Source organism: Pollachius pollachius (assembly GCF_949987615.1).
Source record: "Pollachius pollachius genome assembly, chromosome: 2".
NCBI lineage: Eukaryota > Metazoa > Chordata > Actinopteri > Gadiformes > Gadidae > Pollachius > Pollachius pollachius.
Genome location: NC_136935.1, coordinates 37572574 through 37599374, shown reverse-complemented (window position 1 = coordinate 37599374; position 26801 = coordinate 37572574). Strand labels below are relative to the sequence as shown.

At 44.4% G+C, this 26801-nt stretch overlaps 3 protein-coding genes across 4 annotated transcripts in view; 1 reads left to right on the top strand and 2 right to left on the bottom strand.

Moving 5' to 3' along the window:
* cacng2b (calcium channel, voltage-dependent, gamma subunit 2b) overlaps nucleotides 1–8053 on the bottom strand; it is a gene marked incomplete at its 3' end in the record, with an annotated part of 41366 nt that extends 33313 nt beyond the window's left edge. The window contains exon 1 of the mRNA XM_079728785.1: nucleotides 7837–8053. Within this exon, the coding sequence (XP_079584911.1) occupies nucleotides 7837–8047 (211 nt within the window). The 5' untranslated portion in view covers nucleotides 8048–8053. The remainder of the gene's footprint in view (nucleotides 1–7836) is intronic.
* A 6973-nt stretch (nucleotides 8054–15026) lies between these two features.
* Nucleotides 15027–18161, top strand: LOC307092092 (protein CutA homolog). 2 transcript variants are annotated; one of them, XM_079758981.1, is made up of 7 exons: nucleotides 15031–15085; nucleotides 15329–15419; nucleotides 15905–16053; nucleotides 16547–16606; nucleotides 16995–17040; nucleotides 17500–17549; nucleotides 17835–18161. In XM_079758981.1, the coding sequence occupies exons 2-7, from the start codon at nucleotides 15354–15356 to the stop codon at nucleotides 17932–17934; spliced, it is 471 nt and encodes a 156-aa protein (XP_079615107.1). In that variant the 5' UTR covers nucleotides 15031–15085; nucleotides 15329–15353; the 3' UTR covers nucleotides 17935–18161. The 2 variants fall into 2 exon arrangements, with proteins under 2 accessions (XP_079615108.1, XP_079615107.1); XM_079758982.1 differs by lacking the exon at nucleotides 15329–15419 and having other exon boundaries at nucleotides 15027–15085.
* A 3337-nt stretch (nucleotides 18162–21498) lies between these two features.
* On the bottom strand, nucleotides 21499–24718 carry LOC307071548 (somatostatin receptor 3; the record flags this gene model as incomplete). The annotated part of the gene is made up of 2 exons (XM_079730562.1): nucleotides 21499–22254; nucleotides 23915–24718. The coding sequence occupies 2 exons, from the start codon at nucleotides 24716–24718 to the stop codon at nucleotides 21499–21501; spliced, it is 1560 nt and encodes a 519-aa protein (XP_079586688.1).
* Between the last annotated feature and the right edge of the window lie 2083 nt (nucleotides 24719–26801).

Below are 26801 nucleotides of genomic sequence, written 5' to 3'. Positions count from 1 at the left end.
GGTTGGCCTTGAGCTGTTGACAACCCACTCCATCGCCATGGTTACGCAGCATGCCTTTAAGAGCGACATAATATGACATATTATGTTTTTAATTGCACACGCTAAGGGTATCAAACACATTCAGGACTAACCCTAACTAGAAGGGCTACACATAAGGCCATAATGTTCATTTGTTTCTATGAATGAAGTTTTGAAATTAGCTAGCTCATTATATATATATATTTATATATATATAAATACAAATATATACTGTATATATATATATATATATATATATATATATATATTTACAGTATGTAAATACACACATACAAGCAGTTGCACTGTTTCATTCCGTCTTACACATTTCACACAGCGACACGCACAAGCAGCACAATAGCGCAGCACGCCACCAGGCAGCTCATAAAACACGTTGTAATAGGTGTCAAATCCGCTGTTTCAGTGAGCGCCCCTAGAGCCCCAACAGGCAGCTACAGCTTTCTTTATCTATTATTTAGATTGTCTCTTTACGGCCATCCGCTCCGCTAAAGAAACGCTGGGCGACACCTCAAGCCGGCCTGACACCATGCTAGCGTGCTAGCGACGGTCATCGCTAGCAGGGTGTTGCTGTGATGTCTGCCGCTGTTGTTGTCGGGCAGAAAACTCCTAACTGCTAAAAGCATCAACTGTACCCAAGGGATTCTTGCCTTTAACTGATCCAACATGAATAGGTTTTTCTTTGCTTTTCCATGTGTCTATTAAAAGTGTGAATAATCCTAAATATTTATTCAAAGGCTCAAATACCGAATGATCAGTCTCATGTTAATGCTAACATGTCAAATATAAATGTCATAAACACACAACACACACACACACAAAGACACACCCACGTCCTCACAACAAACACACACACACACACACACACACACACACACACAAACACACACACACACACACACACATGTCCTCACAACGCACCATGCAGTAATGGAGATTAATGGGGACGTTTAGACCCTGCTGAGCGCCACCTGTCCAAGCTTGGATCCACCTAGGGCAGCCTTTCTCTGCTCCGTGCCCAGGAAAGAGAGGCTATCCTGGGGCAGGATCAATCATGTAGGTCCCTGACTGGCTGGTTCTTTGAAGCCAACCCCCACAGCTGGACCATCAACATGGGGCATGTATGTCCACCGTAGTTGGACATCAGGTCAACCGGATCAGACCTGGAGGCCTGCCGAAGGCTACACTATACAGACATGTGCACATCTATATGTGTTTGTTGTCATGTGCCTCTCAATACACAGGAAAACTCGTTCAACCGTCTTTCTAGGGACCCGTAGATATAAAACACGTTATGATATACACTCACACACCGTACAAACATGATGACACACACACACAGATGTATTATAGATACACTGAAATGTACACATATATGCACATGGCCCAACACAAACACACACACACATAGACACACAATGACACGCACTCACGCACACACAATGATACTCACACACACATATGTTGTGTTTATCCCTGCCGAAGCCCAGTCCAACAGACTGGAACAGTGTCAGTGCAACTGAATACTTGAGGAGAGAGTGAGACAGACGCTGAGATAAAGCAGAGGAACAGACCTGGAAACAACACACTGGTGGTGACCAGATTAGCTCCCTAAAGCTTCCATAACAATGTGAGGACATTTAAAGAATTTAAAGAAACAGCTGTGCATTATCGCCAGTTCAGTGTTGATCTCTGCACCACTCAACTGTTTTGGTAATTTACAATTAAGTTGTATTTCATTAAAAGGGCTATACACAAACTATTATTTACTAACAGATCCCAATGCCCATCATCGTAAAACTAAGGTTAAAAAGGTTGAGGATGAAATGGAGGCTTATGTTTATTCATGTTTATTCAGGTTTCACATGACCTATTAATTGATAGGTAGGCTATGGTGGCAGCACGGAAAGATTCAGCCAACAAATGGCGCGATCTGGCTAACAACACTCCCTATTAGCATAATTAACGTTGTCGCGGTAACGCACTGCAGTCCTGAGACAGCAGTTAAGACCGCCTTGTAGACCAGTAAAAAGGCCCGAGCACAGACACACACAAATGCTTTAGCATCAACACATGCACAGACACCGCGTACGCACACACACAGCAGAGCCGCAAGTTAACTGCATCCAACGCACGGTTTTAAGGCCCACGCAAACACGACCAGATGTATACTTAAACTCCAGGCTGCATGCTTTGTGGCGGGTTATGTCATCGCTCTGTGTGTGTGTGTATGTGTGTGTGTTAGCTAGCTTATCGCATGCACAGCCCGTTGAATTCCACCTCAACACTGCATTGGGAAAATATTTCGAAACCAAACCGAAAGATGTGTATGGGCCTCCTGTAGCCCGGTAGGAGCGTTGGAACACAGGCCTACAGCATGACGTAATACAGGGAGAGATAGGTTAGAGTCAACACAGGCCTGTATGATAAAGATAGCACAGGATGCCCGAAGGAGGGAGACCGCACACCAGAGCTGCTCTTCCTCTCTCTCTCTCTCTCTCTCTCTCTCTCTCTCTCTCTCTCTCTCTCTCTCTCTCTCTCTCTCTCTCTCACTCTCCCTCTCTTCTCTCTCTCTCTCTCTCTCTCTCTCTCTCTCTCTCTCTCTCTCTCTCTCTCTCTCTCTCTCTCTCTCTCTCTCTCTCTCTCTCTCTATCTCTCTCACTCTCCCTCCTACTCGCTCTCCTACTCTGTTCCTCTTTCATTCCATCCTTCTCCACCTCCGTTTCTCTGCACCACCACTGCAATAATATAAAAGCTCTAGCTGTAGCTAAACGGTTGAGAACAGAAGGGAGGAGAATTCAGATCTGGTTCTGGTTCTGAGAGAGGGATTCAGATTCCTTCTCCAATCCCACAAGTTCCTGGCTGCCCAGACGTGCGGCCTATTCAAGGGCTAACTCAGACGAAACTCAGGGGCTAAGAAAGTTATGGCATTGTGTTTCAAACGGTCATGTTGCGTACCAAGTTACAACTAAAGGTCTGTTATTGGCTATACAGCCTTTGGCCACCTCGTCCCAAGCCACCTACAGAGGCTCTACTGGGATACGTGGCAGAGCAGGAAGAGGTACAGGAGCATCTTGCTCAAGGATGCCTTCGGGTTAGGCTGCCGACATCAGGGTAGGAACCCAGAACCGTTCAGCTTTGAGCAGAACACAAGTGAGGACCAGAGTATGTGCTATAAAAGCTGGCGACCAGGAGGTGTGTGCCACTACACTCCAACCCCTGACACTGTGACTGGGAAGTTGGGGAGGGGGGGGGGGTGTCATGACATTGCTTCAACGTCCTGGAGCTGAACCAGAGCTACGGTCTCTAACGTCAGCACGTATTGTTGCATAGCGCAGGTGGGGGTGTTCTCTCTCTCGTACACACACACATCAGAAACATTAAAGTAGGTTTGATTTTGGACCGCACTTCTGGGGGAAATTAGTTCACAATGCGTTACAAAGTATTACATTTATTACAGTAAGAATTCACACTCAACTAATAAAAGGGTTAGGGTTAATTTCTTAACAGAAATTACATAAAATGAATTCTTACTAATGACTATTATCCTATTGAACCTTATCGCTTACCTGCAAACTATGACTTAATATTACTGACTGTCCTCACTTGGTAATCATTATGAGAGCAAATGAGAAAGAAAATGGCTTAAAATGTCTCCACAGTCCAATGAGCTGTGAAGTTCCCCAAACATCATTTCATTTACAAACAGAAATGTTCCTCAAATCACCTACAGGGAATGGTAGTGCACTGTACACTATTCACTATTTAGTCATTTAGTGCAGAAACGTATTTAGTCAAAGTTGCCTTAGCAAGGGAGAGAGTCTGATCTGAGAAGCCCATGAGCGACTCTTCCTGATAGCATCAGCCACTAGAACAGGTGAGGTTGGCAAACTCTGTAACCCATGGGCCTTACACTTGGGCTCCTCTCTAATCGTCATTCTAGAGCCATTCATCCCTGGCTTCCCAAATCTAGATGTTATCCCCCACTGTCCCAACTAGCTTGTGATTGGCCCAGATCATCATCAGCCCGATATCTACTTCAATGGCACTGAAACAGCTCAGCTGTCTCAACACCCTCCTACTGCTGGACCAATAACTGCCACTGCTCGTCTCCACAAAAGGTATGGGGAAGCATCTCAGGACGTGGGAAAGCGTTTATTTCCAACCCACGGCCTGCATGCTAGACCACATAGTCCACGGAACACCCCTGAATCACTCTAGTATCCTTGCAGGCGATGTGACAGCTCTCATGCGGATGTGAGAGTGTGAGTTCTTGCGAGTGTGTGACTATTTGAGTGAGTGTTTTAGAATTTGAAAGTGTGAGAACGGTTAACATAGAAACACAATCATTCAGTGAGTGAAGATTAAGCTGGCAATATAGTCCCCAGAAAAAGCGAAAATATCTAAGAGACCTCAATTAGGAATATGGGATTTTTGAGTACAAAAGCACCTGTATTGTCCTTTAAGTGCAATGTCGGTTTGTGGATTAGTGTCTTCTTCATGACCACTTCCTAAATATTCATGAATCATATTGGATCAGAAAGGAAATTAGCCGCCCTGAATGAATAAAATAAGGAGTCGGTTTTGGTTGTACCAATTCATCAGCATCAACATTAAAGTCAGAACAGTGAACACTTATGACAAATGGCAATTAATAGCACTTGAAGTGAAACATGGTTCAATTCATCTAGTGACATTCAGACGAGGCACAAAATAGGAGTTTTACTAATCCTAATTTAAACATCAGTTTTTTAAACTGTTCACGTCAGATTTTCTTTTACAATACTCTACAAGACTTTGCCGAAAGAACGAAGACTAACTCAATTAAATTAACATATATTAAATTCAATTCAATTTCATTCCATTCAATAGAGCTTCAATGAGACCTTCAATGGCATTACAATTAGTTTAGAAACACCATGCAATCAAAATACCTTGGTTAAAAGTCTGATCAATGAAGTCTGACCAATGTCGGTCAGAAAATATTCGAATAGAGTAAGAGGGTTAGGTTTATAATTATAATATAATCGTTCTTATCGAATAGTGCATAATAATACTATTATATATATATATATATATATATATACAATAATTCTCTTTGTTAATACTTAACTATATACTATAATAATAATTACGTAAGCATACTAGGAAATAATACTACTCTATCATCTACATAATTCAACTCAATATTTTATGTAATAATAATCATATCTATTAATAGGTTAAATTAATACTACTTTGATCTTCTATGAGGGCGACTGCCTTATCAGAGAGTACGGCTGGTATGACATTAAACACGGCCCCTGGGCAAGTGGGTCAAACTAAGTCTCTTTTTCTCTCACTCGCTTCCTCTCTGCTCCTCCTCCCTATCGGTCTCTAACCCCCTGCCCCCCATATACATCTCTTCTCTATCTCCCTCCCAGTCTCTCTCTGCGTCTACGCCCTCTCTCCGTCTCTCTCACTCTCTGCCTCTTTTCTTTTACCTCTCTCTCTCTCTCTCTCTCGCTCTCTCTCTCTCTCTCTCTCTCTCTCTCTCTCTCTCTCTCTCTCTCTCTCTCTCTCTCTAACTCTCTCTCTTTCTTTCTCTAACTTTGACTCTATCTCCCCCTATTCCTTTCCCTTTCTTCCCCATCTCCCTCAGTCTCCCTCTCCGTAAGTACTGGTTAAAATAGAATAAAATATAAAATAGACAATTGGGAACTTATACAAAATCGTTTTTTTTTTTAAGATGTTTAATCCTGTTTGTATGCATGTGTGTTGACATTTGCAACATAGAGAGCAACATCAATATTTTATAAATGCATACGTCTATTTTCTACCTTTATCTATGGCTCAACAAAGAGATGTGTGTCTTTAGGTGCTGGTTCATGCTAAACACTGTCAAGACTTGGAATGTTGGTCGTGGAATGGTTACAAAAGGGAATGGAATCCCATTTAACAAGAAGGCCCTCTCTCACGCTATCTGGTGTGTTTGTATCTGTTGTGTATCAATAGAATGAACAATGGTCTGTGGTTTAAATAAAGTCTTAACCATTGATGCTGTTTAAAGGTGGTTCATATAGTGTTGGATGACTATAGGGATGAGTATGGATTTAAAAAAATTGAATAGATGAGAAATAAGAAAAAATGTAATCGCTAATGCGACTACCTTGTCAAAATAAAAATGTTTAAAATAATGCAATGAAATATATTGTTCCTCGTTTTTATATATCTGAGCTGTGGCAGTATAGCATTAGCCACAGTGCAGCTAGCTAGATGCTTCTGTACAAACAGAAGAAACATGCAAAGACTTTGGGTGAAAACATATACTTGAGGAAATAAGTCATCAAACCAACGGTTACAAAAATATTGAAATCAAATCCCACGTTCGAAAATCTTCACAATAAGGACAGCCCGCCTGTCCTTATTGAACTTGAAATGAACGTGAAATGTACAGCAGCATATCGCTGTAAACTAAATAATAGTTGATAGATAGATGTTGAGTGGTTAGCTTGAAAAAAAGGGTTTTTTTAAGTTAGAGGGTAATATTGGATATTCAACAGATATTCACACTCCGATAACATCAATGTTTGTGTCCCGTGTGTCAGTCCCGTGTGACTATGTATATACCTGCCGAGGAGGCGGTCGGGCAGAAACACTCTCTAAACAGCCATTGTTTGGTCAGTATACATTGTCCAATAACAGAATAATAACTATTCGGTTATATTGTGGTCAATTCTACTTCCTGTCATTAGCAAGAGGTATAATACCACATGGACATTCAATGGTTGGTCTATGTTGGCAGATAATTCACAGTCTCCGTGTGACTTTAACACACACAGACACACACACAGACAAACACAAACATACACAACACACACACACACACACACACACACACACACACACACACACATGCACACACACACACACACACACACACACACACAGATCTATAAGTGCTTAGTAAACACCGTTCATGCAATGTTCTTTGTTGCCAGTGCATTCCTTTTAAGGATCAGGGAACCCCCATTGCTTTACAGTATAACACAGGATATGACATCACTTCTCCATAGGCCATCAGTTTGATAGAACATGGAGGTGTGAAGCTGTATGTTCACAAAATACTCTTCCTTTAAAAATATGTATCTGTCTGTGTAGATAGAGATATAGACAAATAGATGGAGGCGTAGATAGACGGACAGATAGTGTCAGTACCTTCCCGGCAGATGGACAGACGGGTAAGCAAACAGTCAGGTCAGTACCCTCCAGACAGACAGAGGGCAGGTAGACAGAATGGTAAACAGACAGACTGGTGGGTACCATCCAACAGACCGACAGGGATACAGTCAGACAGGCAGACAGTCAAGCAGGCAGTCAGACACACAGGTTGGTACCTTCCAGACAGACAGTTGGTCAGCGAGAAAGACAGCCAGAGAGATGGTCAGACAGAAGGTAAACAGACAGACAGATATTGGATGTACGTGTGGGTACCTTCCAAACATAAGATAATCAGAAAGACAGTCATGTGGACGGCCATGAGGGTACGTTCCAAACAGAAGGTAAACAGACTGACGACAGCTAGCTAAACAGACAGATGGGGGGTTACCATCCAGACAGCAGGGTGGACAGACAGACAGGTAAACAAAAAGACTGGTCAACAGAGAAAGCCTTCCAGACAGACAGACAGACAGACAGACAGTTAACAGACAGAAGAAGGGGTGCCTTCCAGACAGCATGTCTACAGACAGACAGACAGACAGACAGACAGACAGGTATCAGACAAACAGACAGACAGGTAACAGAAGGACAGACAGGTACCTTCCAGACAGCAGGTCCTCCAGAGGCCCGAGTGCGTCATCACCTCCTCGTTCTTCTTGCTGGTCTCGTTCTCGTTGGTGCTCTTGATCTTGCACACGCCGCGCGAGTAGAGCCAGTAGTCGGTTCCCACGGCGATGGTCATGAGGCTGAAGGCGGCGAAGGCCCCAACCGTGGTCAGGAGCATCTGGATCCCGCGGTCAAACACGCCCATGTTCCCGCATTCCACGAAAGGGGGACCCCCTTTCCTCTTCACGTACAGGAAGTAAATATTTGTGAGTTTCCGTCGCCACGCCAGCGCGGATGGAGGTGGGGGGGCCAAGGCAGGAGGAGGAGGAGGAGGAGGAAGGGAGGGAGGGAGGGGGGAGGGTGCCGAGAGGGCGGGGGAGGCCGGGGAGCTCGGGGGAAATCGTATGGTTGGTTTTCGGGCGGGGGGGTCGGCTCGGCGAGAAGAGGAAGAGGAAGAGGGAAGAGGAAGAGACAATGAGGGGGGGCTCGGGAAAGAGGTGGCTGCACGTGTGTGAGTTTGGTTGTGTGTGTGTGTGTGTGTGTGTGTGTGTGTGTGTGTGTGTGTGAGTGTGTGTGTGTGTGTGTGTGTGTGTGTGTGTGTGTGTGTGAGTGTGTGTGTGTGTGTGTGTGTGTGTGTGTTTATGTGGCCCTCAGGTTATGTGTTCAGAGCGGAGCGTGCCCAGGTGAGAGCCGGTCCAGCATGGAGCACAGATTGACTCCTCACGCTCTCCTCTAAGTCTTCCAGTGGCACAAGTTCCCGCCCCAGCTCTGGATCAGGCTGACCTAAAAAGGGGCTTTTCAACGGGTGTCACCAGAGACCTGGGAGCCAGACCTACTTTGGGACTCTAACTGGACCACATCTAGAACAGCGTGGCCTGACACAGCGAGTGGGTTCGCCGGGGTTGACTTCGGCTCTGTGTTTAAGTTGGGTTAGGAATGTAAAAAACAAAACAAAAAAGGAAACGTAGAAACGTTCACGGCTTCGGTTGCTAACGGTGGGAAATGTGGTATGTGATAACAATAATAACACAGTAGGCCAACCTGATGCTGCCGTGTCAGCCACGGCATGCACACACACACACACACCGCGATGTCTCACAGGCCCAAACTTTCTGTCATACCTACTTGTACATTGGCGGACACGCGCACATGCACTGAGGATGGAGATTGACTGGGGACCAGGAGTAGTGAGGAGGTGGTTCTAGCCTCCGTCTGGGAGACGTGGCGGCCTGATCTCTTAAAACGCCCAGAAGGCAACAGCGGACATCTCCAAACGATAATCAGCGTTAAACGACCTCCCTCGGAACTCAACGTGTCGATGTCAGTGAATGATGAAATCGTCTTGTATGCGTGCCGCTGTCCCTGTCGATAAGCGACGCTATTCCGGTGGGTCGGTGAGAGGCGAGAAGGAAGTCGGACAAGGGGTAGGGGGTTAGGGGGAATTGTCAAAACGAGGGTTTGCGAAAATAAACAAATAAACCAACCGTGAATCAAATAAGCAGATTGAAATGTTCCCTACCGATCAACGACGTACTGACGGCCAAATAACCAGCAGGCGACATCCTGCCATGTCTACCGAGAGAGAGAAAAAACACAAAAAAACCCAGAAAGCAGAAACGTTCAATCGCCTCCCCAAAAAAGAAACAATCAGCCCAATGGAAGGAGAGCGAGAGAGAAATAGGGGGGGGGGGGGGAGAGGAAAAAAGAAACGTGAAATCAAACTGCAGCCCGCTAATTTTTCTTTTTTCTAAAATTCTGATCCCCAGTTTCCATAAGTAGTCCCTAGTTGGCTCTGCAGCGGCGGAGCGGAGTGGCGGCTGAGCGGTGCGCCGGCGGAAGAGCGTGGCGGGAGGGACACATCCAGGCGGAGACGCCGAGCATCACTCGACATGAAGCCGGCCCGGAGGAGGAGGAGGGCTCGCCGTCCCTGAATCCGGGCGATCCGAAGCGACGCCGAGACCACCACGACCACCACCACCACCACCACCACGACCACCAGACCAGGAGCGATCACTGGACGGACCCTGCACACACCACCTCTGGGCCATCTAAAACCATCTAGCCTACACCGAGGATTCGTGATCGGAAGGCAACAGCGATGATGCGATGCCGGTCAACATGTTTTTTTTTTCTTTTTTTTTGGTCAGTTGATACAAAAATAAAGACAAGTCTCGTCCCCGACGTCAATCCTGGGTCTCGTGTTTTTTTACTCTCCTCGCAGAGCCCGAGATTCAAGTGGAGTGAGAGAGGAAGAGGTGGAGGGGGTGGATCGTGGTTAGAAGCAGAAGGAGAGAGAGAGAGAGAGAGAGAGAGAGAGAGAGAGAGAGAGAGAGAGGGGGTGAGAGAGGGCAAGATAGAGAGGAACAGAGAGAATCAGAGAGAGAGAGAGATGAAAAGAGAGGGAGAGATTGTGTGAGAGAGAGGGAGTTAGAGCAGAGGGAGAAAGAGAGACAGAGAGGGAGAGAGAGAGAGGGAGAGAGAGAGAGAGAGAGACAGAGAGAGAGAGAGAAGAAGAAGAGAGGGAGGAAGGGAGAGATAGAGGGAGAGAGAGGGAGGGAGAGAGAGAGGAAGAGAGGGAGGGAGAGAGAGAGGGAGAGAGATAGAGGGAGAGAGAGATCGCAGGCACAGCAGCACTTTACGCTGAAACATGCGGACACGGGTTGCTCTAAATTGCTTTGCGGGGGCCAAGACGTAGGACTGAACACGATTCTTTAGACTGCGAAGTACGCACGCACGCACACACACACACACACACACACACACACACACACACACACACACACACACACACACACACACACACACACAGACACACACACACGCACACACACACACACACACACACAAACACGCGCGCGCGCACACACACACACACACACAAACACATGCATTCACATTAACTTGGTAAAGGTTCTTTAACAAAACAAACACAAAGTCTTTGTTATTTTTATTTTTCCTTTCGTATTTTTCAGGGAAAGGCAAATCCAAACGACTTAACGTTTTGAAGAAAGATACATTGTTGTAGGCTACCTGGAGCCAATCTGCAAAGAACAAACACACACACACACACACACACACACACACACACACACACACACACGCACGCACACACACACACACACACACACACGCACACACACACACACACACACACAGCACCGTTTGCCTGTGCTGCATATCTTTCTACCGTGGTGCTGAAACGGACAGTTCCCAAGACCCACGGCATGCAGGGCAGCTGTTGCTTTTCTCACGCGATCGGCTGTGTATTACCCTGAAATAATACTGATTACATTAAACATAATCAGACAAACAAAACACTAAGGGGTTCGCGCTGACACACACATACACACACACACACACACACGTATACACAAACCCTGTAGTGATAATGACCAGGGGAAAAAAGTGGTCGACCACCTGTCGATCAACGGACTACTTCGGATTAAATGTTTAAAACTTGTATGTGTAAGTAAAGAGGGACTCAATGTTTTCGCTAACAGCGGCATTCTAAGCGATATTTTAAGTATTATCTGCAACACACCCACTTAGCTGCAAAATATACACACCAGCTGTCAGCTCCCAGATCCTACCTTGCTTGTGGTCAGTAGAATGTGTTAAGCCTATATGTATAATACAAAACCCAATGGTACGGGGCAGATACCTCATACCTCCAACCTCACTAATCGAGAGCCTGTGAAAGGCCCTGTTCACAAAGATATTAACCAAAAGCCTGATGGAGACAGCACAGAAAATAAGGAATAAAGTGTGTGTGTGTGAGAGAGAGAGAGAGAGAGAGAGAGAGAGAGAGAGAGAACACACTGCTAGTTTCTCCCCTCCATCTCTCTCCCTCATTCCCTCTCTCCTTCCATCTTATCCATCCCTGTGGAAAAGGAAAATACAATTACAATTGAGTTTTCCGATCGTTTACGAAACTACTACTATGTTATGTCATTTATTACTTTAAGAATCATCGTAACGTTAAGAAACATAAACAACAATAATGACAAAATAATAATAATGGGATAGTACTTTGAGCCCTGTACATTAACAAAAGATCAAAACTTTTCTTTAATTGTCGTTATTCTTTTGCATTCATTGAACTTCTAAAGAAGTTTTGTGTTGTTTTGAACTTTATATCCATACACATTTTTGCAATACATCTCCTGCCTGAGCATCACCAGACGACCCAAACAGTCTATTCTTCGCTTCTGTCTGCAAAATCTATCCCTCGGTTCGATTCAGCCATCAAATGTTTTTGTTTTCCAGCTAGTAAACATCTGTTACTGCTTGGCTGTCACTAAACACAGATGTTCTAAGGGAATGAAGAAGTGCTGAAGGCTGAACTCATGCTGAGGACAACTTCTGTCGACCAGGGAAATGGGACAGGCTTGCGATTGGTTTTCGTTTGCTTTTGGGCAAATGTGGAGGTTACAGCAAGGACTTTGTGCTATTCTCTGCCATATGCTAGACAGAGTCAAGGGAAATGTATTGGTAGAGCCCTTGATCACAGTTACGGTGTCAAAGCCAAGGGCTTCACAGGCAGCACATTATACGACGCCCCAAAACCCTTAAAGCCCTTTACTGGGCTTGGAGGAAAAACTCCCCAAATCCCAGAGAGAAGAAACCTTAAGATGCAACCCAGAAAAGGGATCACTCCTTCAAGGGATGGCTAGGAATGCAATGTTAGCCGTGAATGTGCAGATATATAGTGTTCGTGCAAACATTTTGTATGTTTCAGACAAGCATAGCAAGCAAGTTATACCCCACAAGGTGTAAGTGAGCTTGAGTGCAAAGGCACTTATCTTCTCACCTTACTTTCTGTGTTTGTTTTACTTAGACACTGTCAAAGTACACCCTCCCTCCCGCCCCCAACCTGTTTAGATGACCCCCACCCACCCTGTTTAGACCCCCCACACATTCCCCCGGGCTAGTGGACCCTGATTAGGATGCAGAGAAGCAAGGCTCTGCTGCAAATTGAAAATATATTGATTCACCTCATGCACAGTGGAGGAGTAGGCGAGAGAAACCCGGAGACAAGGGAGAGCGAGAGAGGGAAGAGGACGAGAGAGAGGGAAACTACAAAGTTGTGTGGATGTGTTGCATCTGAAATCCTCCCATGCTGTAGAAACACCAGCGCACACAGACATGCACATACACACACACACACATATGTGCACGCACACACACACACAGACACACACGCACATACACACACACACATACACAAACACACAAACACACACACGCATACACACACACACACACACACACACACACACACACACACGCACACACACATAAGGCACATTTGAATACACATATTAGAACACATTAGAACACACACCAGAACAGAACACACATTAGAACACATTGGAAACCATTAGAACACATTTAGAAAACTTACATTAGAACACATAGGAGCACATTAGAACACATTAGAACAGAACACATTTCATTAGAACACATTAGAACACATACATTGGTACACACACATTAGAACCCATTAGAGCACATTGTAGCACATTAGAACACACACATTTTTTTCTACTTTCTTCCTAAAATCCTAGGGGAGGTGAGGCACTGGTCACCATAGCAACAGGGTCAGGGCAGATACACTCGCAAACAAATGTTTGCATACCTATGTGTACGTGTATGTGTGTGCATACGTACGTGTGTGAGTCATGTGTATTTACGTGTGTGTGTGTATGTGTGTGTGTGTGTGTGTGTGTGTGTGTGTGTATGTGTGTCTGAGAGAGAGTCTGTGTGTGTGTGTGTGTGTGTGTATATGTGTGTTTGTGTATGTGTGTGTGTGTGTGTGTGTTTGTGTGTGTGTGCTGTCATGTCCAGCTGTGGTGTGGAGAGGCAGTGCGATGCGGATGAAACAGGACAGAGCCCAACACATACAGATGTGCTGATTACACAGTTTCCATGGGAACCATCCCCCCCTGCAGACACCCCTCTCTCTCTCTCTGTCTCTCGCCCCCTCTCTCTCTCTCTCTCTCTCTCTCTCTCTCTCTCTCTCTATGTCCCACTCTCTACTTCCCTTCATCTCCTCTCTCTCTATCTCCCTCTCTCCCACATTTTCAGTCTCTATCTCTCTCCTCCTCTCTCTCTGTCTCTCTCTCTCTGTCACTCGCCCCCTCTCTATATCACACTCTCTACCTCTCTCTCTTCTTCTCTCTCCCTCTCTTACCCGCTCTCTCTCTCTCCTCTCTCTCACTCTCTCTCTGTGACAGGCCTAGCTCGTCCATCTTGTCATGTCTTAATGTGCAGCCCTGCCACAGCTCAATCTATCTGCCTCTGAGTGCCTCTGTGGGTTTATGTGTGTGAGTGTGTGTGTTTGTGTGTGTGTCTGTGTGTGTGTGTTTTCGCGAGCATGCGTGCATGTGTGTATGCATGTGTGTGTGCATGTTTTAGTGTGTGCATGCGTGTGCCTGAGTTGGTGCGTGCATGCATGCATGCATGCATGTGTGCATTTGTGTGTAACTGTGTGCATGCGTGCATGTGTGTGTCTGCATGTGTGCGTGTGTGTGTGTATGTACATGCATGCATGTATGTGTGCGTGTGCCCGTGTAAGACATAGAGCCACTCTCTTTGATAACATCCACAGAATCCCTCACACACACACACACACACACACACGCACACACACACACACACACACAAACACACACACACACGCACACACACACACAAACACACATAACAACCCCACACACAGTCATATCGGTGTAATATTTACAACTGTAATTTTCGAATTGCCTATGCGCTTTTAAAGTTTGCTACTTATTCCTGTCTACGCTCTTAAGCAATTCACACATTTTTCATTATTTGTTTTACTGTTGTTTTTTAATCTGTATGAAATTCTTTGGAAACGCCCTCAATATATTCATACATATGGCAAAGAATGTCTACATTTTTGCAATGTGGCCTTTGTTGCCCTCTGGTGGAACGGAAGAAAATGTTCATGATAATGCTTTATATTATTAGACTTTTTCATCACGTTTATTATTGAATAGCCAGGGATTTATAAGCAATTGTCACACAAATAAATGTTACTGTAAAAAAAATCGTATTATTAAGTATTCGGTCACAAAGAGGTATTTTATGTTTTATGACGGTTTATGACGCTATGTCTGGTCCAACGTTTCACGACAATTTGAAACAGCTGCTTCTGTCCTTTACGGCAATTGTGCATGTTGACATCATTCTGTAAAACGACGGTCCTGCCTGGCTCACAAAGGTACATTCCACACACACATTGAGAGTGTTTATGTTACCTGCTGTTAAGTTATAATCGACTAATATTAGTTTCAAACGTCTGCAGAATATTTTGGCTAGAGTAAACTAGCAAGTAGTATTGCTATTTATTAACAAACTTTTAATAACAACATTTTTGAAAACAGTGAGGAAGCGTCTGAACGTTATGCATTTAAGTAGGCCTGCCCTATGAAGTGTACAGTAGGACTGACTGAGGTGTCGATAGTCTGTAGGTCTGCTTCGTCCGGGCGATGCGCTCTGGTCTCCCCGGCCTAAGAGGAACCTCGGTGTGCGTATCTCTGAGAACTCTCTGCTTGGTCAGTGCATGTGCTTATTGTCCATAGTCCTTTGTCTTCCCAACCATTTGAGACAATCTGATGTGTGTGTGTGTGTGTGTGTGTGTGTGTGTGTGTGTGTGTGTGTGTGTGTGTGTGTGTGTGTGTGTGTGTGTGTGTGCGTGCGTGTTTAATCTCCCTCACAACACCCTCAGTATTTTTCATCCACAACGAATTTTCCCAATTAAAATTAAAAATTACAGTGGCTTGAACGTTTAAAGTGGAAGAACGAGGTGTACTTTTCTATTTCTAATATTCAATTTATTGATTAACAATTTAGTTATCATATTTAACTCATTCAAGCTATTTTACAGACATCATTTGAGTGTTTTTTTAGTAATACCCCCTTGACCATGTCCACATCCCCAACCAAGGGTCCGGGCAGGCCTTCCCCCCGGTTGGGAATGACTCCACCAGGCCATACATATGTAGCGCTATAACTAACAGTGTCTCTCCGTCGCCGGCAGACAATACCACTGGGCGTGTTGATGTACCAGGTCCTGCGGACAGTGGGCCTGAGAGCGATTTCCATGGCATCCGAGACATACACGGCTGGCATGCACTCCGCAGCATTCGTCACCTGCCCCAACGACAAGGTGGCTAAGGACCTGGCCAGGTGAGGCCTGGGACGCCTGAGAGGCTCTTTGTTTCTCCAGAGTTATAGATGGTCTTTAGTTTTAGTTTTGAGATTATTCAGACAACATTCAATTGTGATGATGTATAATTACAGGTATTATTTAGCCAAGCTAAATAATACCTATAGCAGATCCAAGAGAATTGGAGTAGCTGTAAAAATGTAATGGTGCTGCTGAACAACCTAGCTGCTTAGAAAGAAATGGTGCAGAGAAGGCATAGTTGTTATCCTTATATCTTAATATTTTATATATATTTCAGTGAGCGGAAAATTATTTTTGTAATAAAAACAACATTATCTTATACTCATATTACTCTAATCGTTACACTAATAAACCCCAAATACATCAATTTTTTTAATGCCTGAAATTCTCTTCAAGGTTTGCATTAACACATTAGTATTTGCTGTTTACCTTGTGAACATAAGCGTTGGGTGTGTTTGCTGATGTCATTCTGTGCCTCTGTCCTCCACACAGGGGCATCGTGGAGAAGAAACTAGCTGCCTGTGTCAACATCATCCCGGCCATCACATCTGTGTAAGTGTGAAGCCTCCGTTGCTGTGGATACAAGAGCATGATAGGCTCGGTCGGTTACTCTCTGCGTTCCACTGTGGCTTTTGTGATCGATTTGACTGACTGGAAGTTTTATGCTTTTGTCCCTACTGATATGCTAATCCTGTAGATTTTTGGGTTGTTTTGTCATCCCTTGGATTCTCCACAATTCCCCCAAAGAACTACAAATGTAATGGTGTAAATCTTTTATTTGTACATTGTGTGAATTAATACTTTCTAAATTGTGTTAATATATATTTTTTATATTTATTGATATACAGAAAGTACTAAGGGAAGGAGGGGAGTTTGCAATGGGTTGGAACTGTTATTATGCACAATTACCATTGTGTCTATATTTGCCTCTCTCTCACAGGTATGAGTGGCAGGGCAAGATACAGGAGGACAGCGAGGTGCTCCTGGTTAGTGAGAAGTTGTTGTACTCCTAGTTTCACTACTAGCTCTACCACAAGTTGTAGTACTCTGTACTTCAAATTAGAGTTTCTGTATTTCCATTGTATTCTTTTGTAAATATGTTGGAAATGTAGCCCGGGACACCCCAAAGAGGGTGTCCTAATTCCATTTAATAAATTATTAAGGATAAAGGTCCCGTATTATACCACCAGGTGTGAATGTGATTAGCCATTACAAGCTGTTTTGAAAATCTATCTCTAGCTGGACACACCCACTTGTGATGTCAGAAGAGGCCGATTTTCCAAGCGGCTTGTAACGCCTAATCACACTCACACCTGTTGGTGTAATATGAGACCTTTAACTTTGTATGAAGGTTGTTGATGTACTCAACATTTCAAATGAAGGTCTCTTTTGGTCCAGAATATATGTGTCCTTTTAAAAAGTACTTTTGCTGATGTGTGTTTTAGATGATAAAAACAAGAAGTTCCAAGGTGCCTGATCTCACCGAATACGTCCGGTAAGTTCTATTCCCTGTATACATAAATATAAATCATTTACTTTTCAAGAAACCGAAAGCAGTGGGGAATATCACATATCCCTACCAGTGTGTAGCAACTACCTGGTTGATGCCCTTTTGCGTCAATTTCGTCTTACTTTTAAAAGTCTAGTGCATGCATTAATGGGAGTGGGAATAAAACCCCTAACCCTGCCAGTGTTGAACTAGTTTGCCAGTGGGACTAGACTCTAGACTGTTTGTGTGTGTGTGTGTTTGTATAATTGTTTTTGTGTGTGTGTGTTCCAGAGCGAACCACCCCTATGAGGTGGCGGAAGTGATCAGCCTACCAATAGAGCAGGGCAACCCACCCTACCTGAAGTGGATCCGGGACGTTGTGCCGGAATAATGTGCATGAGTTCCCATGGAAACCATGGACTGATAAATGAAGGAGCCCCGGAAATGACATCACAACAAACATCGACCGGTATCTGTTTTCAGACGTTGGATTGGGACTGTGGATCACATGTAATTTTCTTCATTTCTGTTACCTCCATGTTTCCTTTTGAACTGTAGGGGGCAACATTGGTTTATCAGATTTATTTGCACAATAAAAATGCCCCGCTGGTTTTTTCATTACGTGTAAGACAGATCATTTTACACCAACAAGGGTGGATATGTGATATCTGTTGCCCCTGCTGAGCATCACTTGACAAGGCCTACAGAACAGCAAACACACATAGCCAGTTTGGCCTTGTACTGGAACAGTTATGTCTTCATACAAAATAGTTTACCACACTAGCTGCGTTTCCATCCCCCTGATTTTATGCAAATTTTGAAGTGTCGAATCAGTAAACGGTGATGGAAACACCAAAATTCGCAAACAAATCCTCTAATTCGCAAAAAAATGTATATGCTCGCTTGAGGTGGTTTTCGAGAAATGCGAAAGAGAGTAAATGCGCTAAATGGGAGATGGAAACACACTTTTCGAAACAGCCGTGACATAGCGAACATTGAACACAGGACTGACAACGTCCTTCCGATTTCCGCATAACGACCGGCCATAGCAACCCTGCGGACATCAACTTGTAGCGTCAATATATATATATATATTTTAAGCGTTTGTATACATAGACGTCCTATATCATATATATATGATATAGGACGTCTATGTTTGCATGTCCTTTAATAATACCGTGTCCATTAATCCCTGATATATGGACACCTAAGTAATTTCAGTCAAATTGTCTGTTCAGCCTTCAAAACGAGAGCTGGTACATTGTGGAAAATGCATTAAACTGTAATCAGACAACGCGGTTATATGCTAGAGACCCTGGAGTATCTGTGGTATAAAGGCTGCGACGAATTTCGAATTATAAATATGTACAATGTATCCTTTAAATACGTCCATGGAACAGATGACCAATGTGAATAATAGATACGTGTAGACCGCTGAAAAGGTAAAAATTTTCCTTGCTGTCATCGAAGAAAAAAACATTAGGGGAGACCGGGGATAGTTGTAACACGGGGTGAGTGTAACGCCACCAATTCCACCAATCAGGGATAAGATATGAGCCATGTGACAGTTTCAAGTCTCCTCCTTCCTTTACGATCACTCAAGGAAATGTTCCACTACTTGGCGCCATTTTTCCAGGAGTTACAAGAGAAATCCAAATTTTATGGTAAGAAAGTGTTACCATATGTTTTTTTACTAGAAAAAAAATGTTTTTTTTTCTAGTACTTTTACCGTTGTAGATAAAGTTGTACGAGTTATATCAGGTCAAACTATAGTTTCTCTAGTAAAGAATGGTGTATCTCTCCCTTGCTAATGTCAAAGCACCATGCCAATACAGCTAGTTTAGCAATGGATGACAGGGCGGGGTAGGTTGTACACATGTTTTGTATCCCCTTACATATAAAGTTGTTACCAGAGAAGATGTTGAAGATGTGGCCCTGTTCTCAAAAAACAACAACTGCTCAGCTCTCTCTCAAGAGACACAAATACACACACACAAAGTATAAACGTTATTCTTTATATATTTTGTTCATAACATTAATATGGTCTTTATTCTCTATGTGAGGAATGGATTGTGTGTTATACGATTCTATTTTTTCTGTATACCTACAGTAACTGGATGTAGCCTACCATTTTTCATATAGGCATAGGCTATAGATGGCATCCAGCCTGGATTTTGCCAGGCTGGCTTTTGTATCACACACCTGCACACACATGCAGACCCACACACACACAGACACACACGCGCACATACACACACAGGATGCATATGTCTTCATTTACAATACAGTTTAAGAATACTTTGTTTGGTGAATCTATTTTCAAATCCTGTTGTTTATACTTATCATTAAATCGGCATATCAAATGGAGTCCCATTGTTTTTTTTTTGCATTTTGTCTACCTGTTACAATCTACCCCGTTAGTGGGGAAGGTTTTAACAAAGGTATACATTGTATTTGTCATAATCTCACAAATTCCGTGATACAGTTGAGGAGATTTAAGTGTTTGCCACTTGTTGTAGACAAATGTGTGTACTTTGCCTAAAAGGTCCAGAACTGTAGCTTCAAAAAAAATGTAGTTTGAGGTGCTGAAGAAAAATGTGTTACAACCGTACCCGGTCTCCCCTACAGCTATTTTTGATGGAAAACAACGCAATTCCACTATACATCAGGACCTAAGAGAGGCTGTTATCAAAAGGATACGACAAGCCCTGGAATGTGTGTAGTTTTCCGCTCCAACCACTTGATGGAAACGCACCTAAATCGAATTTCTTTTTTGCGAACTTTCTAAATATTCGCTTCACCTTTTAGATGGAAACATGACTAGTGACATATTGACCCAAACAATAACAAAATACGATTTTAGAATTTTATAGTTATAAGACTGAATTAGCTTAAGTTAGTGCGAGTGACAATCATTGTGGTTTCACCTTTTTTTTAACCTGAGAAGACACTTAATCAAAACAAAAACTTTCTTAAAACATAAAAATAAATATAGAAATGTGTCTAACTAACCAGCCTAGCAAACAATGATCATCTTTGCAGCTTTAGAACAAAATAATTAAATATGAATTAGGTTTGGTCATATTGTTATGATATTTTCAGGTGTTAACTACAGGATATTTTCCATCTGCCTTCCAAGACCGAAGTCACCACTCTGGACCCACTAGCTAGCCCTAGCTCGTCCATCTTATCATGTCTTAATGTGCAGCCCTGCCACAGCTCAATCTATCTGCCTCTGAGTGCCTCTGTGTGTTTATGTGTGTGAGTGTGTGTGTTTGTGTGTGTGTCTGTGTGTGTGTGTTTTCGCGAGCATGGGTGCATGTGTGTATGCATGCGTGTGCCTGAGTTGGTGCGTGTCCCTGTAGTTTCTTGTTTTCCATTGTACAATTTACAATCAAACATAACTGATCCCACCCTGGAAGAGCACTACTCTATTCTAGTGCTTCCTAACCTTTTTGCCCAACTTCTTACATTTAGGACTCAATCAGCAGTTTGTTTGTCTATTCGGGATCTGTGTGAGACCATTCAAACCTATTAAATTATCTGTTTTCTTAGGCCAGTGGTTCGGTAAGCAATTTTTTTAATAATGAACCCCCTCAAAGATATTTTTCAGCCATGTACCCCTTTGATCAGTACAAAACGTATTGGGTAAGGAAACAATTAATGAGGCTTTTCCCATCCCTTCTTAAAAAAATGTCTTTTAGACATTTCGTGGAACCATCTGCAATCCTTCAAAGTACCCCTGTTTCACTGTTTTCCCACTGCCGTAGGCCATAAGTCTGCATTCTACCTCGACCCCACGTGCATTTTAGACAACGCAACCCCAGGTGGCATCCCAATCCCAAACTATCAGCAGCAGATATGCTGTAAGTCTTGCGGTCCCAGAGAGTTCTTAGAACACGTTCACCTCTCAGTGAGCAGGACTAAAACATGTCATTGATTATGGATTATTTCATCACAGATAGCTGACCTCCAGCATTGCACTCTGGTTCACGGTGTCCTGCAGAGTTGAGCTGTTGATCTGACCTCTATTACCCAGAGTGCACCATGCCTCCGTGGGCCCCAGCGCCAGCCCTTCCCCTTGTCTAAGTGTCTGTCTAGATGCCGATGTGGGGTCACACTTGACCTCAAGGGACCCCTCTGATCTAGATTTCCCCACTCCTGCACCCTCCTTACTCTTCCTTACAGCCGTGCACTCCCCACTTGGCCCTGCACCAGCATCATCATCATCATCCTCCTCCCTGTTCTTCTCCTCCTTCTCCTCCTCCTCTTTCTCCTCCTCAGGGCAGCCATGCACCACCTCGGTCCCCACTTGGTTTCCATTTGGCTGGGGCCGCGCAATGCCACCCCACTCCCCCGTGGGGCGCCGTAGCTCCACGTCCCCCGCCGCCACCCTCTCACCCTGGTTCTCCACCCGACGTGAGCTGCGGCACAGCGCCTTGCGGAAGCCGCGCTTGAAGTTGTCGGACAGGAAGCCGTACAGGATCGGGTTGGCGCAGCTGTTGGCGTAGGACAGCACCACCACGAAGAAGTAGAGACCCCGGAAATCCCCCGGCAAGACCACCAGCAGGTTGACGATGTTGAGGACGTAGAAGGGCAGCCAGCACAGCACGAACACTGCCACCACCACCACCACCATGCGTGTGATCTTACGCTCCGACTTCCTGCGCCGGGAGGAAGTGACGCGCACCCGCTTACCGGAGCTCCGCACCTTTTTTAGAAAGAGACATGCAGCTGAGATTAGCTCTGTAAAATGCATTACTATTTTACCATGTCATTTACCCGATGTTTTTATCTCATTACGCAGTTTGTAGGGGCTGTCAGGCGAACACATGTTTAGTCTTGGGGATTCAACATTAGAAAGCAGGGAAAACCACTTCCAGCCTCTACATGGTCTAGGCCCAAAATATTTAACTGATATGCTTCCACTACATAAGCCTTCTTTATATTATCCCCAGAGTAAACAGGAAACATGGGAAAGCAGGATTTAGTTACTATGCATCAAATAGCTGGAATAAACTCCCTGAGGATTTAAGACTTGCCCCAACTCCTGACTACCTTTAAAACAAGACTGAAGACTTTTATGTTTGCTTTAGCTTTCTGCTAAATCTTAAATACATTGCACTTTCTAATAAAGCTTTTTTAACTTTGCCTTTATTTTCTATTTTATTACTAAAATGCCTTTTGAACTTTCCCTTTATTTTCTATTTTTACCAGAAAGATACATGATCTGATACCAGAGAGAAAGGATAAGGGTTTGAGACCCAAGTTCTGTCTGGGTAAGAGTCGTACAATCTGGCTTGGAGTCCAAGAGAAAGGACCAAGTTCCTTTAGGTCGGGTTGGAGTCCCAGAGAAATGCTGGAGTTCTGTCTGGGTTAGAGTCCCGACGTCTGTCTGGGTTGGAGTCCCAGAATAAGGCCTTTGGTTCATGGTTAGAGTCCCGACGTGTGTCTGGGTAAGAGTCCTAGAATCTGGGTTAGAGTCCTAGAATAGAAATTGACTAGAATCCGGGTTGGAGTCCCAGAGAAAGGACCAAGTTCCTTTAGGTCGGCTTGGAGTCCCGACGTGGGTACCAGAGAGACTTGATCGGATCTTAAATACATTGCACTTTCTAAAATGCTGATCTATTTTACTCATTTCTTTGCATATGTTTTCTTTTACTTATCTATTATTTTATTTTATTGTATGACAATGTTTATATATGAAGCCCTTGTGTATGAAAAGTGCTATATAAATAAAGTTGCCTTGCCTAGCGTTGTGACATGTCGCTCAAAAATATGGAGATTAAGGAGTTTAGAAATAGTGTTAATGATATTGTTTGTTTTCAAATCCAGGAAATGTGTACTCCTACACAGAGAAGACATGGTAGCCAATACACAAAACAAAACGGACGGGAGAAAAACTTAAAAAACATAACAGCTGTCTCTCTCATCTCTTCCCTTGAGTGCACAAAGCAAGAAACACATGGGCACGAGGGGTTCTCTGATCTCAATTATGAAGCACTGGTTGTGCTAGATGCCCTAACCCCACACCTGCTCCTTAAAGATGCTGTAGAGCTATCATTTGAGTGTAATTTGTTGGAAAAAGCATTGCCATCTGTCAGCTCTCAGTGAGTGAAATACGCTGTGAGAATACCTCATTTGAGGTCACCAGGTGCCAGCCCGTCTATGAGACCATTTCAACTTTAGACTTTGTGATTGGTTCAGGGTATCCAACATGGTTGTCAATCACTTCTTAATGGTGGAGAAGTGTGCTCTCTCTTTAACAATCTTAGATGTAGACCTACAGCAGCATTTATGACAGCTTACACAATAACCTGGAAGTCGTTTCGAGAGGAAAAAACCTCTGCTACAAAAAACAACGCCGTTACCTTGACGACGATGAGCAGGTAGCACAGGCATATGACCAGCAGGGGGCAGAGGAACCCCACGGTGGACGTGTAGACGATGAACGAGGCCTTCCACACCTCGGCTGGTTCCGGCCATACGATGCTGCAGTTGCCGTCGTCCTCCAGCACGTCTGCGAAGGCCACCACGGGCAGCACCACCACGAAGGACATGGCCCACACCGTGCCGTTCACTGTGCGGGCCACCCGTGGCCTGCGCCAGCCCGCCGAGCGGATGGGGTGCACCACAGCCAGGTAGCGGTCGATGGACATCACCGTCAGGCAGAAGATGCTGGTAAACTGGTTGATGGCGTCCACCGTCATCACCACGCGGCACACCAGCTTGCCAAAGGGCCAGGAAAGCAGGGCGTTCTGGGCCGCCAGGAAGGGCAGCCCCAGCATGAAGAGCTCGTCGGCGATGGCCAGGTTGAGGATGTAGATGTTGGTGACCGACTCGGTGCGCGTGTAGCGCAGCACCACGTAGATGACCAGCGTGTTGCCCACCAGGCCCACGGCGCACACCGCCGCATAGATGACGGGGATGATGATGGCCGCCACGGTGGGGAGGAACCCGGGCGGGTCGGGGGACGTCTCACTGTCCTCCAGGCCCGGCTGGGTCCAGTTCCAGCAGGTGGTGTTGGGTAGGGCGGAGCCGTCCGGCCGGGGCGGTGCTGCGGAGGAGGGGAGGAGGGATGGGGAGAGGGACGCAATGGATCCAGCCCCCCAGCAGCCAGCTGTGGCCTGCTGGGGGGAGAGGGAGGAGGCCGGGCCGGCCTGGATCAGCTCCATAGGGGGGATGGAGGACGGAGTAGAACACCTAGGAGAGCCTCGCCATCAGACCTGTCATTAGGTACACATACGTTGGATTTAAAGGAAAAACAAATACTACAACAACTCATTTGAGATAAAAAGCTATGAATTGCGTTGATCCTTGCCTCCATCTCAATTTAAATGCACAAAGTTTTCAAAACACAGGATAAATTGTAAATATAGACTCAAATTACCCTCTACAGGTCCCATGCTACTGGTAGTTTTGGGTTCCCAGGGAAGGGGAGTCAAACATTCTGGTTGTAGCAAGAGTAGAGTTTAGTTTCTCTGCCCAAGCCCGGGGCCGATATTTCCCATCACTATCCTCGGCCGGGTCGGGCCGGGCCTTTGATCGAGCGTTTGTGTTGTTGTTGTTGTTGTTGTTGTTGTTGTTGTTGTTTTTAAATCATGGTTTTATTGGCCTTATCTGAGGAGAAATCTATTCCATAATCAGAAATATTATAGGCCTTTATTACATGGGTCTTCTCAATCCGTGGAACGCACCGTTCACTTGCATGTGCTCTTCACATCTTCCGGCTGTGAATTATATTTGATAATTCACCGTTGCTAAGTATAATCATGAGTATAATTGACCGCTGTCAAGGAAAACAAAGGACTTTAGCCTCTAATGACATCTTTGGTATCGCTCCGTAAATAGTCCGGTAACTTGTCAACCCCAGCGCCTTCGGTTGCTAAATGACGTCAACGTCTTTGGCGGACTATTTCTCTGCTGATCAACACTACGAATGTTGGTAACAAATTTATTGTAAAAAGACACACCATGTGAAGTTATTTTTTAGTTTTGGCAAGTAGCCGTGTAATAAGCGGGATAATGTATAGAACGTTGCCGGTCATTATCGAAAATAAACCCCTTCAGGGCGAAGCAAGACACCTCCGCACCACCTGCGCGTCGGTGTCCTGTTCGATAATGACCAGCGTTCTATACATTATCCCTTACAAATATATTTAGCAGAGTAGGCCTAAGTAACAAATGTGTACAAAGTTACACATGTATTAAAAAAATTGTCGGGTTGAAATCGGGCTCAGGCTCTTAATTACACTTAATGTGTCGGGCCAGGCCGGGCTCGGACAGAACGTGCACAGGCTCGGGCCGGGTCGGGCTCTTGGCCTGATCTATGAAAGATATGCCGTATTGAAAGAGAGAAATATTGATGTTTTATGGCACAGCAATGACTCCTTAATGAGAAAGACTTGGTTGTGGTGAACAACCGAGCACTCTCAAATGAAGGAAACGTAAGGGGGAAAGATGAAAGTTATTAAACCGTATGAGTGTACAAAGTACATGAGTTATTTACCAAGCCACTAACTTAATAGTGTAGGAACAAAATGGCTGCTTTATTAGGAGTGAGCGTGTTGACCTATAGTTAGAACACAGAGCGTGCTCTCAACAGCCTGGTCCGTCGTTAAGCCGCCATGAAGCTGAATTAGAGATACACAAAGATGCCACCACTTAATCTTCGGTATGTGGGTCTGAGTAGACACAGCAAGGGGGAATGAAGGATGGTAGAAAACTGGAAGAAATAAGGAGAAAGTAATCGAATATGGCTTTGTCTGCCACAGGTCATTAACCAAGACATCTTTGAGCAAAAAAACATAAATTGTCATTTGACCAACAAATATGAAAACATCATATTCATTATGTATCCAATGATCCAATTTATATTATTAAAGTGTACTCCTATATAAAAGATAACTATATAGATAATATATTAACATGGAAAGGAATATACGTGATATAAGGCAGGATAGATATTATTCATATTGTTTCAACTCCGACACCGATAGCCTCTTGGTTGGTTGCTCCTGCAGCCTCTCCATCAAACTGATTGTCTCATTTCCGAGGCGTAGCAGCTTAAGCAGGAGTGTGTACGCCCGCTGGAGTGTCCTCATGCAAACACAACCTCCGTCGGCATGAGCACATATAGGCTCAATCTGTTTACCAGCTTCTCCAGCCCTGACCGGTCGGTGATCCTGAAGGATATTGACAGATTAAGTAAATAAGGTCAGAATTAGCGGATAAAATAGGTGGCTGGAATCTTCGTGT